The 16,707-nt window shown below is 44.4% G+C and overlaps 1 protein-coding gene across 3 annotated transcripts in view; it reads right to left on the bottom strand.

Annotated features, from left to right (window-relative positions):
* CAMSAP1 (calmodulin regulated spectrin associated protein 1) overlaps positions 1-16,707 on the bottom strand; it is a 113,850-nt gene that overhangs the window by 37,848 nt on the left and 59,295 nt on the right. For 2 of the 3 annotated variants that reach the window (XM_037796945.1, XM_037796946.1), the window contains exons 5-7: positions 3,955-4,035; positions 2,989-3,021; positions 200-341 (exon numbers count right to left, since the gene is read on the bottom strand). In XM_037796945.1, coding sequence (XP_037652873.1) covers positions 200-341; positions 2,989-3,021; positions 3,955-4,035 — 256 coding nt within the window. The remainder of the gene's footprint in view (positions 1-199; positions 342-2,988; positions 3,022-3,954; positions 4,036-16,707) is intronic. The other variant, XM_037796947.1, reaches the window with a different exon arrangement.

Below are 16,707 nucleotides of genomic sequence, written 5' to 3'. Positions count from 1 at the left end.
TTTCCAAATACAATTCCTGCACCAGGTAAAATGTGGCCTGCGAATAAGCACACCAACCCCCATCTTTTTAATCCACAGGCTAACATCAATCGATACTGAGGTTCAATGTGTTACCTTTCTTTCCAGTATTTAATCAACATGCTCTGTACCTCCCTGCTCAGCCTCTGGAGCCTGCTTGCCAGAAGTGCTCACCACTCACCGTCCAGTCTCATTTGCTCCGGGCAGTAATAGTGGACCACGGCCAGGAGGGCGGCGCCGTCACTGCCGTCCCGCATCAGGTCCTCCAGCAACGGGAAGTGGGGCAGCTGCCTACTGGGAAGGTGCTCTCGCCGGTAGCGGACCTGCAGGGACAGAAGGAAAGCCGTCTATGCGTGTGAAGCGTCTCGGCCACCACACACGCCATGGGCACACCACGAAGCCAAAAATTCAGGCGGCGCCCACTGGTCCATGCTTAGCACAGCTGAGACCGTCCAGGAAAAGCTCACAATGCCTGGATTCTGTACTTGCTCCTGGAACACCCACGTCTAGGCCCAGGGAACTGGCTCTGGCAGCAGCAGCTCCGTGGCTGCCCTGGGTGCCATGATCAGGCTCTACCCGCATCGGAGCCGGCCCACCTCCGCACCGTCCCCGGAACGCTGGGCAGCGTGGCCATGGAGGACGCGCACACACACACGCACACACAGGGGGAGGGGGCAGGCGCACGTCTGGACTGCCAGGAGCCGACACACTGTGACCCAGTGAGAAACAGGTTAAACGGTCAACTTCCCAAAGCGTGCGAAGCCCTGGGGGCTGCCGCTGTTCTCAGTTTTATCAGCATCAACCTCTGCCATTTAGCAAGATACAGACAGCATTAGGAAGAGATGGATTTAGACACTTCAGAAACAACCAGCCCCTCTAAGCAAAGGAACTAGGCCCAGGCAAGGCGCTGTGTGAAGCAAGAACTGTCCAAGGTTTCCTCTTTCTGCATTTAGAGGAACCCGATGTGTGCAGTTACCAGCTGACCGGCCGTAAGTCTGGCTCTGACTGAGGGTCACCTCAGGTGAACACGTGCAGCTCAGGGGCGTCGGTGTGGGCCCCCCAAACAGCCTGCCACGGCCTCTTGTGTGTGTTATCACCCACACTATAGCTTTAAAATATGCACTTTCCCACCAGCCACATTTTCTCTGGATAGGGAAAATACAAAATACGGTCTAGAGTAAGAAAACCAGCAGTCTACATTAAAAATAAGGATTTCTGAGAGTTCACCTCAAATAAAAATTGCCTCTCAGAATCTGGAATTTAAAGCTATTATCTCAGTAAGTTCAGAAGTCAGACCAATATGGCGCTCCCCATAAAGCACTCCTAACCCATTCTTTTAACCTGAGGACTCAGGCCTATTTGTTTTCTGTAAGATCTGTTTCGACACAGACATTAACTTGTTTCTCGGAGCCAGCAGTCCAGTCTGAGACAGCAGGTGGGCCCCAGGCGCGGGCATGCAGGGCACGAGGGCACAGGCAGGCAGGGGGCATGCAGCAAAGCAAACATCTCCTGAGCAGAGATGGGTGGCGCGGGCTCAGAATCAGGCACGGCAATCTCTGAACACAGAGTCCTGAAGCTGGCATAATTACCTTGCACATCAGTTTTCTTAAAACCTCTAGGCTGCAAAGTTTTAAAGTAAAACCTTTAAACTTGCCAATTTTTACAGGCCTTTCCATATTTATCCCCCGGAACCTACTTCCTGGGCACTGTAGTCGGGCAGTTACAAACCATCTAAATGAAGGAAGTCTTAAGGGACAGCACTCTTGAGCTCACTTTTCTCTTTTTATAAAACTCTCACCCCCTCTAGGTCGGCTGAATTTTATGAGCCTTTATCCTCACCAAATCACATAACTGCTTTAAAATGTAGGTCTTTGGCTTTTAGGATTCAGGAAGTTAAAAGACATTTAAATACTCATAAAAATGATTTCCTCTTCTTTCTTACGAAAACATTTCAGAGAGAAACAAAACCATGTTTCAGCGAGGAAGCAGAACACATTACTGCTCAAAGGGATTCCATTTGCCGGCTCATATCCATTGGTACCTCCTTTCTGATAGGATTCTAAGGAAAATCCGGCCCAAATAATTAACACAAAGGAAATAGGCAATCAAAAGAGTACACATAAAACTGTCTGCAAAATGATTTGTGTTGCAAAAGCTCATTTTAAAATCCACTATTTGGAAAGCCAAGGATTTTTCCGTAGAACCCGTGAGACAAGTCGCTCTGCTTCCAGAGTGGGTGACCACGTGGAGAACAGCCAGAATTGTAGAACCAAATCACTTCACTTCAACTTTTTTTTTATGTGAAAAATCATGCTTAACATTAGCTTGGGTTCCAGAAACCCCTTACCCGGGCCTCACTTAGATGCTCCCTGGGAGCAGGAGGCCCACTCCCCTTCTGCGCAGCCCATGGTGGGAGCGGCTGAAGCCCCCCAGCCCAGGGTGCCCACGCAGGCGGCAGGTCACGCGACAGAGAGAGAGAGAGCAGGGCCTCTCCGCGGCCACAAGCATCCTTTCATGGGGCCTGTCGTCTTGGTGACAATCCACGCCAGGTACAGGGGACTTCCCGTTACGGAAGTACCTTTGGAAAGACCAAATTATGAAGAGGAATCCAGGAAACTAGGTCACTGATCATTCCCTCTGGTATCTACCGGAAGAGAGAATGAATCCTGTCATTTAAGTTTACGCCGACCACATAAATAAGTAACTAAAAGTGCCCTCAGAAAGAAACTCAAACTTCCTATCTTCAAAATAACCCAAGACACTGGGCAAACCCAAACTGTGTGTGTTGTCCATAAAACATTACTTGGACTTCTGCCCGAGCCGGGACGCCCACCGGTGACAGGGTGTGAGCATGGCACGGAGGACACCAACAAAAGCAACGGTTTCAGTGCGAGCAGTTTTGAATGGGAGCGCGTGACTGCCGGCAGGAGGCGGCTTTCTGGATGGGCTGGAGGCGAGCGGGTCACTTACAGGCACCAGCTTCCAGTACCACTTGGAGGGGGACTGCGCGGCAGCGAGGGAAGAAAGGAGAGGAGGTCAGCAGGGCCGCCACGGACGCGTGGGCAGCGCAGAGGCAGCTCGCCCCGACGCTAAACCCTGCGCGTGGGGCCTTGGGCATGGTCGGACGATTAGGGTGGAAGGTCACAAGTCACCCTGTAGCACACGTGGCATTGGTAGTTACCAAAAAGGAAAAGAGCCAACTCCGATTTGGGGAGGGCGCTTAGTGCTTCTTCTTTGTTGACCTGAGAACGGGGAGGAGAGCAGCGTGGCGCTGCAGGTCGGGGCACAGGGCGGAGTGTGGCACGGGGTGCGGTGCCCGACGGCCTCTCCAGAGCCGCAGGAGGGGGTGCAAAGGGTTGTGCGCAGGCCTAGCTCCCCCAGGGGCCGCACACATGCCCGAGCTGCCCTGCACACCCCTCACCTATTGGACTAGACCACGCACGCACTTGGCGACAGAGGAAACGGTGGCGAGGACAGGAAAGGGCGAGAATGGGGCGCACGCCGCCCCACTGTGCCGCTCCCCAGGCCGTGGCCTCCATTCACGGAGCACCGCGCAGGCTCCACAGGTGCCCCACCAGGCTCAAGGCACCTCACAGGCAGCTGAAGGACCCAGGGGCCTTGGACGGCAGGCCGTTTTCTCCTCACCTGCTGACTCGAGGGGTAACTCCCAGGAACCACCTCTCGCCCCTTACTCTCGGGACCCCAGCCCTCCCCACCAACCCCCACCTCCACAGTAATGCACAAAACCCCTCCAGGGAAGAAGGGGGCACGGGCTGCCCTCCCGCCCCACCCCCCGCCATCTCGCAGAGCAGCCTGTCCCGGGGGTCCGAGACACACCTCGTTTGGGAGTGGAAGTAAAGAATGAGCGGGTAGTGGCGACTGACACAGTTCTTGAAAATCTTAATGCATTACAGAGAAATTAAATTCACCCTTTACCTTTTGGTGAGCTGGACTTTCCAATAACTGCTGTTTTAATTTAACTTCTTTCTCTGTTATATCTCTCATTTTAAGATTTACCTAAAGTAGAAAAAAATGCATTAAAAAAGGCATTGCTTTCAAACACAGGTATGGACGTGCTTACTTCGCCCCCCAGGGGCCCCATCCCACCCACTGAACGCTGACTCTTGAGCACAGGTGTGTGTCAGGCCGATTTACACAGAAGCACGCGTCCACGTGGCCCCGAGGAGAGCCGGCTAACAAGGTGGATCTGCTACTGCCAGGAAACGACCCGTGCCTCCTAGATGCCAGGGTGGCCCCGTCCCTTCACAACACGACCAGTAAATCATGTCAACCTCTGGTGTGCACAAGCAGCACAGTCGCCCAACGCCAGCGGCAGGCTGAGCGCTCACCAAAAAGCCAAACAGCCTGCTCCCCAACAGGCCACGTTCTCTGACCACACAGGAGGAACATTACATAAAAATTAATTTATGAAAGTCTAACATACACCCCTTAAAAATAATACCTCCTAGGAATTAAGGTAATCATTAATGTCTCCTGTAATCAAGTCAAAAAGAAAACAAAATTACAATTATAAACTAATAACACGGAGAAAAAGCAGTGACCTGATGGAAAGGCAGAGAAGTGAACAAGAATGGACGTGAGTGAACACATCATGCAAATGAAAAAGGTAGAAAAATTATTTTTAAAACTAAGAAAAGATAAAGGAAGACTCATTGTAGATAAATGCAATAATTAGTATATCAGTAAACAGTAAAAAGGACAAATGAATACAAAACCAAGATTTGTAAACATGATTAAAACAGACAGCCCTTTGGAAAATCTCAAAAAAAAGGAAAGAAAGTACATGAATACAACACAAAGCAAAAAACCATATTTTCAGAAGAAAGTAGAAAACATTTTTAAAATATCATGTAAAAGTATATCCCTCTAATTAAAATATAAATAAATTTTAGGTCTCTGATGAAATGAAATTTTTAAATGAAAATTTAATGATAACTTATCAAAAGAAATCAAGGGGACTAAACATGGCAAATTAAGCATTTTCCTTTATCTCTGATCCCTGTCAAAGCCATGCAGAAAAGAAAATGTAAAAGCCAGCAGTGCACAGGGCAAAGGCGGCTCTCCCGGCAGACACGGGCGGCTGCAGGGCCGAGGGGGCTGGGAGGGCAGGGCGGGCAGAGCGTGGGAAACCTGAGTGTGTGGGGAGAAGCCAGGACCTCGGAGAGCAGTGGCGGGGGCGACACATCAGCAAGTTGGCACAAAATTAGAAAAACAAAATTGATGCAAAAAGTGCCAGCCCACCCATGCCCATCCCATGAAGCCCCCCAAGCTTCAGACAATGCATGTTTTCTTTTAACCAGATGCGCTGCGCATGGAGGAGGAAGCGAGTGAGATGACACACAGGGAATGGACCCCAGTGAGAGCACAGGCTCCACAGAGTGGCCGAACCAAGCCCCCAGCCCCACCCCACAGCACTCCAAGAGTGCTGAGAGCTGGGCAAGACACCAGGGGCTCTCTTCTCCCTAGGGACAGGCGTCCACTGACACTGCCTCGGCCCTCCACCCTTGTGAGCGCCAGCCCCCGGCCCAGCCCACCCTCCGCCAAGCATCGCCCAGCCATGGCAGGCGGGCAGGGAGCCTCAAGACACCCTGCACCGCAGTGGGAACGGCCAGCAAAAGGCCCCAGACATTTGAGAAAAGCCACCTATCTAAGAGAAAATCAAACAAATAGAGGCCACGACAGCAGGCAAGAGAGAACGTTGGAGAAACAAATCTTAATTTTCACAGGGAGATCAGATAAGGCATCCACAGAAAAAAGAACAGGATGATGTAAAAAATGGACAGCAAACAGAAAGACAGCTCCTGGAAACAAATCATATGATAGCAGGAATCTTTTAACTCCATAAACATGCTGAATGACAAAGTTGAAGAAATCTCCTTGCAAACAGAACAAAAAGACAAGGAGATGGAAAAGAGGAAAGAAAAGAGAAGAAAAATCAGAGGATTCATCTGGGTGGCCAGCATATGGATAAATGAATTAATCAGAAAAGGAACCAAAAAGGGGTGAAGAAATTATCAGACACTGCACGTGGACACGTGTGGGTGGTGAAGGAAAGGAGCCAAACGCCCAGCGCAGCCGCGGGCAGACGCGCTCCGCCAGGCACGCAGCTCCCCAGCGGGCAGAACAGAGAGCACGACTGTTCTCGGACGTCGTGACAAGGGCAGGGCAGGACTGAGACCCCAACGGGAGGAAAGTGTGTGTGGTTTTGGGACTCTCTCCCTGAGAGCAGCCTGTGGGCGCTTGGAGGGGAAGCCCAAACTAAGCGCGGCGACCTTGCCCATCTGAGGAAACGGAGACCCAAATTCAAGAAACCACGGGAAGCTGGTGGGCGAAGTGGCAGAGTGGAGGGAACCATATGCAGACTCTGGGTGACACCAACCTGCCCACGGAGAAGGCGGGACCACAGGACCTGGGAAGACGACGGCCAGAGCCCGCGCGGGCCGAGAGGCGTGCGGAGCCGAGACGGGCCCTGCTCAACACTCGCGGCTGGAGAAACGCACCTCCGGGGCAGGTGGAAGAAGCTGGAAAAAGGGCACTGTGGCTTGGCCCTAACAACGCTGAAAAAACAAACCTCAAAAGGAGCAGCCCGATCCGCAAGCAACTTAACTGCCTGTTAAAACCACCATAAACATTCCGGGAAGGAAAATGAAATGTAAACACTCAAAACCATAAAATCACTATGTCCAGCATCCAGTTTTTAAAAACTTACTAAACATGCTTCAAAGAAAAAGCAAACTGTGACGTACATGTAGGACTATCAGCCAATAAAAACAAATTCAGTAATGAAAGTTCACAGAAATAGCAAAGACTTTAAAATAGCTATTATAGATTGTATAAATTTGCTCAAGAATTTAAATTTTTAAAAAGAAGCAAATGGCTCATTTGGAGCTAAAAACAATGTCAGAAAAAAAACCTCACTGGAATAGATTAACAGGAGATGACACAAAACAGATAAGAAGCCATCCAAATTGAAACAGAGACACTAAAAAGACTTGAAAGAAAAATGAACTGGACCTCAGTGACCTGTAAAACAACAGCAAGTATCGTAAGTGCAGTTGCAGTGCCCGAAGGAAAGGCGAGGAAGAGGCAGGAAAAACTGAGGAAACAGGGATCCAAAATTTGTGAAATCTGATGAAAACTATAAACCCACAGATCCAAGATGCCCAATGAACCCCAAGAAGGATAAACACAGAGAAAACCACAGGCCGGCACATCACTGTTTATGTGATCCCGGGAAAACGACACAGAGATACACCAGGCTACACGTCTGCTGCAAGGGTGAAAGCCAAAATGCAACGGAAGCACGCCCTTCACGGGCTGAAGGAGAATGCACCCTGGAGCCTGAATCCAGCCATGACAGCTCGGAAGAGCAATCCCAAAGAAAAGGCTTCTCCAACGAAGCAGACGCCGAGAAAACCCACGGCCAGCACAATGCACAGTGAAGGATGTTCTTCCTCCGTGAAGAACACGGATCTTCCCATGCGGTTCTCGAGGTGTGGGAAGCCAGGACAGCGCCAGGCCAAACCCACTCCCTGAACAGCAGTGGGCCACTGCGGGCACATCCGCAGTGCTACCTGCCGGGGCCTCGGCTCCAATCAGGACACCGGCCCGATATCCCGCGGCCCCATGCCCCTCGGCACGCAGGCGCCACAGGCAGACGGGAAGAGCCCGTCTCAGCCATGCAAGGCCGTGATGAAGCCGCAGTTACATCAGTGTTACTAAATCCCTACCACTCAGTGCAGGTCCTTTCCACATTCCACGTGATGAAACGGGAAGGAGGCACGAAGCACCTCCATGTGCACGGTTATCTCCATGAGAAGCACTTGTGCAGGTGTCTGAACTGCCAGGTGAACCAGCTGCCTTCTCTGTTTCCACTCAAAAGAACAAACTATACTTATATGGTGCCCACAAGAGACATACTTTATAAAGACAACGAGAAGTGTAAGTGAAAGGAAGGGAAAAGGTATCCTATGGAAACACTATTCATAAAACAGGGTCACTATTGGTAACACCAGACAAAGCAGACTCTTAGGACAAGGGTCATCCCCAGTGCTAAAGAGACATTTCATTATGATAAAAGAGTCAATTCGTCAAGAAGACATAACAATTCTAAAAGTGAATGAACCTAATAACGGACTTTGAAAACATGATGCAAAAAAAAAAAAAAAAAAACTGACGAAACTGAAGCGTGAAAGAAACAAAAGTAGAAATTCCAACTGTCCTCTCAGAATAACTAACTGATAGGACCAGAAGACAGTAAATCAGTAAGACTTCAGAAAATACAAACACTACCAGCCTGCCTAAACTGACACTTACAAAGCACTCCACCCCAACAAAGCAGAATGCAAATTCTTTTCAAGTACACCTAAAACATTCTGCAAGATAGAGTGTGTGCTGGGTGATAAGACAAGTCTCCATGAAGTCAGAAAGAACAAAATCATGCCCAGTATGTTCTCTGACCATAACAGAAATAAATTAGAAATCCAAAACAAAAAGATACCTAGAATTCCCTCCCAAATATTTGGAAGTTGAACAAAAAACTCTGGATAATCCATTGATCAATCAAGAATCCAGAAGTGAACTAAAAATATTTAAAGAGAATGATGGCAAAACACAACATGTAAAAATTTAAGGTAGAAGACGGAAGATGGTGGCATAGAGGGGAGTAGAAGTTAGTTAGATCCCCCAGAGCAACTAATAAACAAGCAGGAACAACCAGTAAATGATCTGGAATAACTGCTAGGGGACAACCGTGACTGTCCACACATCGTACACCAACCTGGATTGGAAGGAATGCCCAAGATCGCAGCGTGGAATCTGTGAGAAGAAACTGAGGATCCGAGCTGGGAGCCCCCACCCCCACGGCAGCCTAAACTGCGAAGCCTCGCTATGCTAGAGAGCAGCACTCTCCCAGCAAGCGAATATAGCTCAGCTGAGCTCCAACTGGGGTTTTAATTAACAAATGTGGACTGCTCAACAGACGCTACGAATCCCCAACAAGCAGACAGAGGTCTTTGGTGACAACTGACATTGGAGAGCTGGAGGACATCTCTGTGCCGGGAGGGAGAGCCCAGAGGACCGGGTGCTGTCTCTAGCAGGCGGGTGAAACTGGGGACCATGGACTGGTCCTGAAAGGGGGTTTCCTGTCCCTTTTCCTCTCTCTGAACCTAAGCGGCTCAGTGGAGAAAGCCTCAGCCATTCTCAGTTTGCAGCCCTCTAACCGAGACAAGGGTGGAGATAGCAGAGTCAGAGAGACAAAGAACCTATTTAAATGCAGATGAAAACTCCCTAGGGGGTGTATCTTCCCTAAGAGGAAGAAGGTGGTGCCCAGCTCTACTACCTGCCTTCCATTCAGAACCAGACCCCAGAGCCTGGGGGAAAACAGCCACGGGCCACACCTCCTTACTCCAATCTGGAGTTACAGGCTGACAGGCACCACCTGCTGGGTGGAAAAGCACAGTGACCTGAGGCCTCACAGGGTGCATCCATCTTCTCAGACAACCTCAGGGAAAAGAATACTATTGCCTCCTTCCAAGACCTGAGCCCGTTCTGGTCTGGGAAAACCTGACAACAGAAAACTACAATCTACACTAAGAAAAATGAATTATGGCCCAGTCAGAGGAAAAAACCGACACTTCAACTGATACAAGAACTGAAACAATTAATGTCAAATCAATTCAAAAAGTTTACAGAAGATATGGCAAAAGAGATGAAGGCTATTAAGAAAATACCAGGCGTACATAAGGCAGAACCCACAAGTTCACAAAAAACAACTGGCAGAATCTATGGAAATGAAAGGCACAACACAAGAGATAAAAGACACAATGGAGACATACAACAGCACATCTCAAGAGGCAGAAGGAAACACTCAGGAACTGGAGAACAAGACACCTGAAATCCTACACAAAAAAGAACACATAGGAAAAAGAATGGAAAAATACAAGCAACAGCTCAGAGAACTGAATGACAACATGAAGTGTAAGAATGTACATGTCATGGGTGTCGCAGAAGGAGAAGGGAAAAGGGGTAGAAGCAATAATAGAGAAAATAATCAATGAAAACTTCCCATCTCATTTGAAAGACATAAAATTACAGATCCAAGAAGCCCAATGTACCCCAAAGAGAATAGATCTGAATAGGCTACGCCAAGACACTTGAATAGATTATCAAACATCAAAGATAAAGAGAGAATCCTGAAAGCATCAAGAGAAAAGCGATCCATCACATACAAAGGAAGCTTGATAAGACTATGCACAGATTTCTCAGTAGAAACCATGGAGGTAAGAAGGAAGTGGTGTGATATATTTAAGATACTGCTAGAGAAAAACCGCCAACCAAGAATCCTATATCCGGCAAAACTGTCCTTCAAATATGAGGGACACTTTAAAATATTCTCTGACAAACAGACAATGACAGAGTTTGTGAACAAGACACCTGCTCTACAGGAATAACTAAAGGGAGCACTACAGACAGATAGGAAAACACAGGAGTGAGAGGTCTGGGACACAATTTTGGGTGATGGTAGCACAGCAATGTAAGTACACTGAACAAAGATGACTGTGAGTATGGTTGAAAGAGGAAGGTTAGGAGCATGTGGGACACCAGAAAGAACGAGGAAAGATAAAGACTGGGGCTGTATAACTCAGGGAAACCTACAGTGCTCAACAGTTGTGATAAAATGTACAAATATGTTTTTACATGAGGGAAAACAAATGGATGTCAACCTTGCAAGGTGTTAAAAATAGGGTGGTATTGGGGAAAAAATACAATCAATGCAAACTAGAGACTATAATTAGCAGAAATATTGTATCATGCTCCCTTAATGTAACAAAGGCAACACACCAAAGCTAAATGCATATAAGAGGGGGACATAAGAAAGGACTGTGGGACTCTTGGCATTGGTAATGTTGTCTGAGTCTTTATTCTACTTTAGTTTAATGCTATCTTTCCTCTGTTGCTTCCTAGCTGTCATGATTTTTTCTCTCTCTCTTTCTTTTTTCTTTTTCTTTTGTCTCTCTGCCTTCTTTGACTCTTCCTCATGCTTTGTGGAAGAAGTGGAGATGTCCTTATATAGAGAGTGGTGATGGGATGGCGGTGAATACATTTACTTAGGATGGAATGTAGTATGGTGTGTGAACAAAACCATGTTAAAAAAAATGGGTTGATGAAGAAACCTTGAGGGCATTATATTGAGTGAAATAAGTCAGACACACAAGGACAAGTATTGCAGAGTCTCCCTGATATGAACTAATTATAATGCGTAAACTCAGAGACATGAAATATAAGTTACCAGGATACAGAATGAGGCTAAAGAAAGGGGAATGGTTGCTTATTAGGAGCAGAATGTTCAACTAGGTTGAACTTGAATGTTTGGAAATGAACAGAGGTGACGGCAGCATGTTGTGAGAATAACTAACAGTGCTGAATGGTGTGTGAAAGCTCAGAGTCATGTATGTCACCAGAAGGAGAGGTGGAGGTCAAAAGATGGGAATGTATAAAACAATGAACCTTGTGGTGGGCAATGTCCGTGATTAACTGTACAAACATCAGAAATCTCTTCATGAACCAGAACAAATGTATGATACTATTACTAGAAATTAATAATAGAGGGAAATATAGGGAAAAAATATACCTATTCCAAACTATGTACTACAGTTACTAGTATTTTAACATCCTTTCATCAAACAGTAACAAATGTACTACACTAATACTATAAGTCAACAATGGAAGGGGGGTAGTTAGGGGTATGGGGGGATTTGAGTTTCCTTTTTTGTCTTTATTTCTTTTCTGGAGTAATAAAAATGTTCTAAAAATTGAAAAAAAATTAATTGTGGTAATGGATGCACAGCTGTATGATGGTATCAGAGGGGCAAATGATTGTACACTTTGGATCTTTGGATAATCGTATTGTATGTGAACAATCTCAATTAAAAAAAATTAAGGCGGAGCTAAAGCAGTGCTTTAGAAAACTTTTAGAAACTTTAGAAAAGTTCCTTAAATCCAAAATAAGTACAAAGAAAAATAAATAAAAGAAAGAACAGAAATTAAGTAGAGAACAGTAGGGGAAAATCAATAATAAAAACCAAAAGAAGTTTTTGGTAAGATTAATAAAATTGATAAGCCAAAAGGATCAAAGAAAGAAAAAAGACAGAAACTACCAATATCAGGAAACAAAGAGGGGACATCACTACAAATCCTATATATATTAAAAGGAAAATAAATACTATGAACTTTGTGCCAACAAATTCAACAACTTAAATACAATTAACAAATTCTTCAAAAGTCACAAATTACCAGAAACAACACAAAGTAAACAGAAAATCTAAATAACTTATCTGTTTACTAAAGAAATTAAATTCAGAATTAATTTCACACACACAAAAAAACTGTGGGCACAGATGGCTTGATCGGTGAATTCCCCCGAACATTTAAGGAGGAAAAAATATCAATCATATACAAACTCTTTCACAAAATAGGAGAAGAAGGGAAAACATCCTAACTCATTTTTTGAGACCAGCATTACCCAGATAACAAAACAAGGAAAAAATAAGCAAATTACACGAAAAGAAAACTGCAGAACAGTATATCCCTCAGGAGCACTGACACAAAACTCATCACAAGATACCAGCAAATAAAAAATATATATATTAGCAAATAAACTCCAGTAATAGATAAAAAGAATAATAAATGCTATTTATCCTGGGAATGAAAAGCTGGTTCAACATTCAAAAATCAATTAATGTAAAGTGGGGCAAGATGGTGGAGTGGTGAGGCACAGAATTTCATCTCTCCTCTAGAGCAGCTGGTAATTAGCCAAGAACTATATGCAACAGTGTTTCCAGGGTCTCCAGTAACCAGTCACACATCAGACACAAGTTTGGAATTGGAGGAAAAGCTGAGATCGCAGCGCCCCTCCCCACCCAGACCCCATGGACAGTCTTGCTGCTGGCTCCCTGAAAGGGAAAGAAAACAAGAACAAAAAACAACAATCTGCTGAGGACAAGAAGCGGGGCTCAACCCAGCCTCAACTGCAGACTTAATTAACAAATTAATTAACTAATTTTTGGAGTTGGGGGTGCTAAAGAAGGGCTGGGCGCCAAGAAGGGGGGGCGGGGCAACATAAAAGTGGGCACTCAGTCCCAAGTGTCAAAAAAGCCTTTTTTTTCCCCCTTCCCCCTACATTTTTTCCCTTCTCCCTTCTCACTGACTCCTTATCGTTTTGCATTTCAATAGCCCCTGGAAGGGGCAGAATTGAAGCTGTTGGAGAGTAATTATCAGACAATAGCCCAAAGTACATCTTTAAATGCTCTATTCTGACACTGACAAAATTTCCAATCCTGCTCAAAATCTTCAAAAAAAATTGAAGAAGATGGAAAGCTACCTAATTTATTCTATGAAGCCAACATCACCCTAATACCAAAATCAGACAAAGATACTACAAAAAAAGAAAATTATACAACAATCTCTTTAATGACTATAGATGCAAAAATCCTCAACAAAATACTTGCAAATTGAATCCAGCAGCACATGAAAAGAATTATACACCATGACTAGGTGGGATTAATTCCAGGTATGCAAGGTTAGATGAAGACAAGAAAATCAAATGTAATACACCACAACAATAAATCAAAGCAGAAGAACCACATGATCATTTCGATCGATGCAGAAAAGGCATTTGACAAAATTCAACATCCTTTCCTGATGAAAACACTTCAAAGGATAAGAATAGAAGAGAACTTTTTCAATATGATAAAGGCAATATATGAAAAACCCACAGCTAACATCATACTCAATGGGGAGAGACTGAAAGCTTTGCCTCTAAGATCAGGAACAAGACAGGGATGCCCACTTTCACCATTGTTATTCAACATTGTGCTGGAAGTGCTAGCTAGAGCAATTAGGCAAGAAAAAGAAATAAAAGGCATCCAAATAGGAGAGGAAGAAGTTAAACTTTCACTGTTTACAGACGACATGATTCTATATGTAGAAAATCCAGAAAAATCTACAGCAAAGCTACTAGAGCTAGTAGTGAATACAGCAAAGTAGCAGGCTACAAGATCAACATGCAAAAATCTGTAGCGTTCTTATATAAAAGTAAAGTGCAACAAGAGGAGGAAATCAAGAAAAAATTCCATTTACAATAGCAACCAAAAGCCCAAGTATTTAGGAGTAAACTTAACCAAGGACACAAAAGACCTTTACACGGAAAACTATAAGAAACTGCTAAAAGAAATTGAACAGGACCTAAAAAAATGGAAGAACATAACATGTTCTTGGATTGGAAGGTTAAATATAGTTAAGATGGCAATTTTACCTAAACTGATTTATAGATTCAATGCAATACTAATTAAAATTCCAACAACTTATTTTACAGAAATAGAAAAACCAATAACCAAATTTATTTGGAAGAGGGGCCCCGAATAGCCAAAAATATCTTGAGGAAGAGGAACAAAGTGGAAGGTCTCACACTACCTGACTTTGAAACATATTATAAAGCTACAGTGCTCAAAACACCATGGTATAGGACAGATATATCGACCAATGGAATTGAATTGAGTGTTCAGAAGTAAACTCTCGCATCTACGGACAATAGATCTTTGATAAGGCAGTCAAGTCAAACCAACTGGGACAGAGCAGCTCTTCATAAATGGTGTTCGGAGAACTGGATATACATTTCCAAAAGAATGAAAGAGGACACCTATGTAACACCTTATACAAAAAGTAACTTGAAATGGATCAAAGATCTAAACATTAGCACCAAGACCATAAGGCACTTAGAAGAAGATGTAGAGCAATATCTTAAAGATCTTGTGATAGGAGGTGGTTTCCTAGACCTCACTCCCAAGGCATGAGTAACCAAAGAACAAATAGACAAATGGGATCTCCTCAAAATCAAACACTTTTGTACATCAAAGGACTTTGTCAGAAAAGTAAAAAGGCAACCTACACAATGGGAGATGATATTGGAAACCACATACCAGATAAGGGTTTAATATCCCAAATATATAAAGCAATCCTAGAACTCAACAACAGAAAGACAACCCAATTAAAAAATGGGCAAAAGACATGGACAGACACTTTTCTGAAGAGAAAATACAAAAAAAATTGCTCAAAAACATATGGAAAAAATACTCAACTTCACTGGCTAGGAGGCAAATGCAAATCAAAACCACAATGAGTTATCATCTCATACCTACCAGAATGGTCATTATCCAAAAAACAGAAAATGACAAGTGCTGGAGAGGATGTGGAGAAAGAGGCACACTTATTCATTGCTGGTGGGAATGTAGAATGCTGCAACCACCCTGAAGACAGTGTGGAGGTTCCTCAGGAAGCTAAGTATAGATTTGCCATATGACCCAGCTATATCACTGCTAGGTATATCTAGGTATATACTCAGAGGAACTGAAACTTAAGACACAAATGGACATTTGTAAACCGATGTTTATTGCAGCATCATTCACAATTGCCAATAAATGGAAACAGCCCACATGTCCATCAACAGACGAGTGGATAAACAAACTGTGATATATACACACGATGGAATATTATACAGCTGGAAGACAGAACACGTTATTAATGTGAATGAACCTTGAGGACTGAATGTTGAGTGAAGTTAGTCAGAAACAAAAGGACAGATGCTGTATGGGCTCACTAAATGAACAAACATTAATGAACAAACTTTGAGAGTTAAAAGAGGACAACACAGGCTACCAGGAGATAGAAAGAGGGTAAAGATCAGGCATTTGATGCTGAAGGACTACAGAATGTTTAGCAGGATTGATTGTATAGATCCAGAAATATATAGCATAATACTTTATGACGGTAGCACAGTACTGTAAGTACACCGAACAAAGATGTCTGTGAGTAAAGCTGAAAGAGGTGGGATGGGAGAATGTATTGTAAGAAAGGGTTAAGTTTAGCTTTCACATTGAGACAGCATGGAATAGGGAAAATGGTGGCAGAACTGTAAGGCTCTATGGTAAAGGGAACAGAGAGAGAATCTGCGCCAGCTCCTTATATGGAAAAGTAACCATGGTTACTGGAATGTAAAGAGATATGGGGTAATATCAGAGGCAGGAACTCCCAGCAGGAAATTTAAACTGAATGAACTCTCTCGGATAGGCTGTACAATTCAAAATCTCAAAGATGGGCTAGTTAAGCTCTCTTGGACAGACTGTATCCTCTGCAGTATCCAGCCAATGGAGAAACAGGGGAGGGACTTGCATTAGGCCTGGAATATAAATTTTCACTGTGTTCTACTGTTCAGCGCGCCCGCCATGTCTGGCTGTGCATCGTTCTTGCAAGATCGTGAATAAATTCTTTTCTCTTCCACAACCGAGTGAGCGTTTTTAAGATGTAATGCTTGTTTCTAACAGTATGACACCAGAGGTAAAGATAGATGATAAACACTGGGACTGTAGAACTTGGCAAAAACTGGAGTGGTCAATGACTGTTACTAAATGTCCAAATATAAAAATGTTTTTGCATGTGGGAGAGCAAATGAATATCAACCATGCCGAGTGTTGAAAAAGGGATGATATTTGGGAAAAAACATAATCAAACCAAACTGGAGTCCATGGTCAACAGTAACATTGCAATATGTTTCCATTAAATGTAACAAAGGCAATATACCAATGCTAAGTGTGTATGAGAGGGGAATATAGA

Source organism: Choloepus didactylus, chromosome 10, assembly GCF_015220235.1.
Source record: "Choloepus didactylus isolate mChoDid1 chromosome 10, mChoDid1.pri, whole genome shotgun sequence".
In the NCBI taxonomy this organism is placed as follows: Eukaryota; Metazoa; Chordata; class Mammalia; order Pilosa; family Megalonychidae; genus Choloepus; species Choloepus didactylus.
This window is presented reverse-complemented; position numbering and strand designations above follow the sequence as displayed.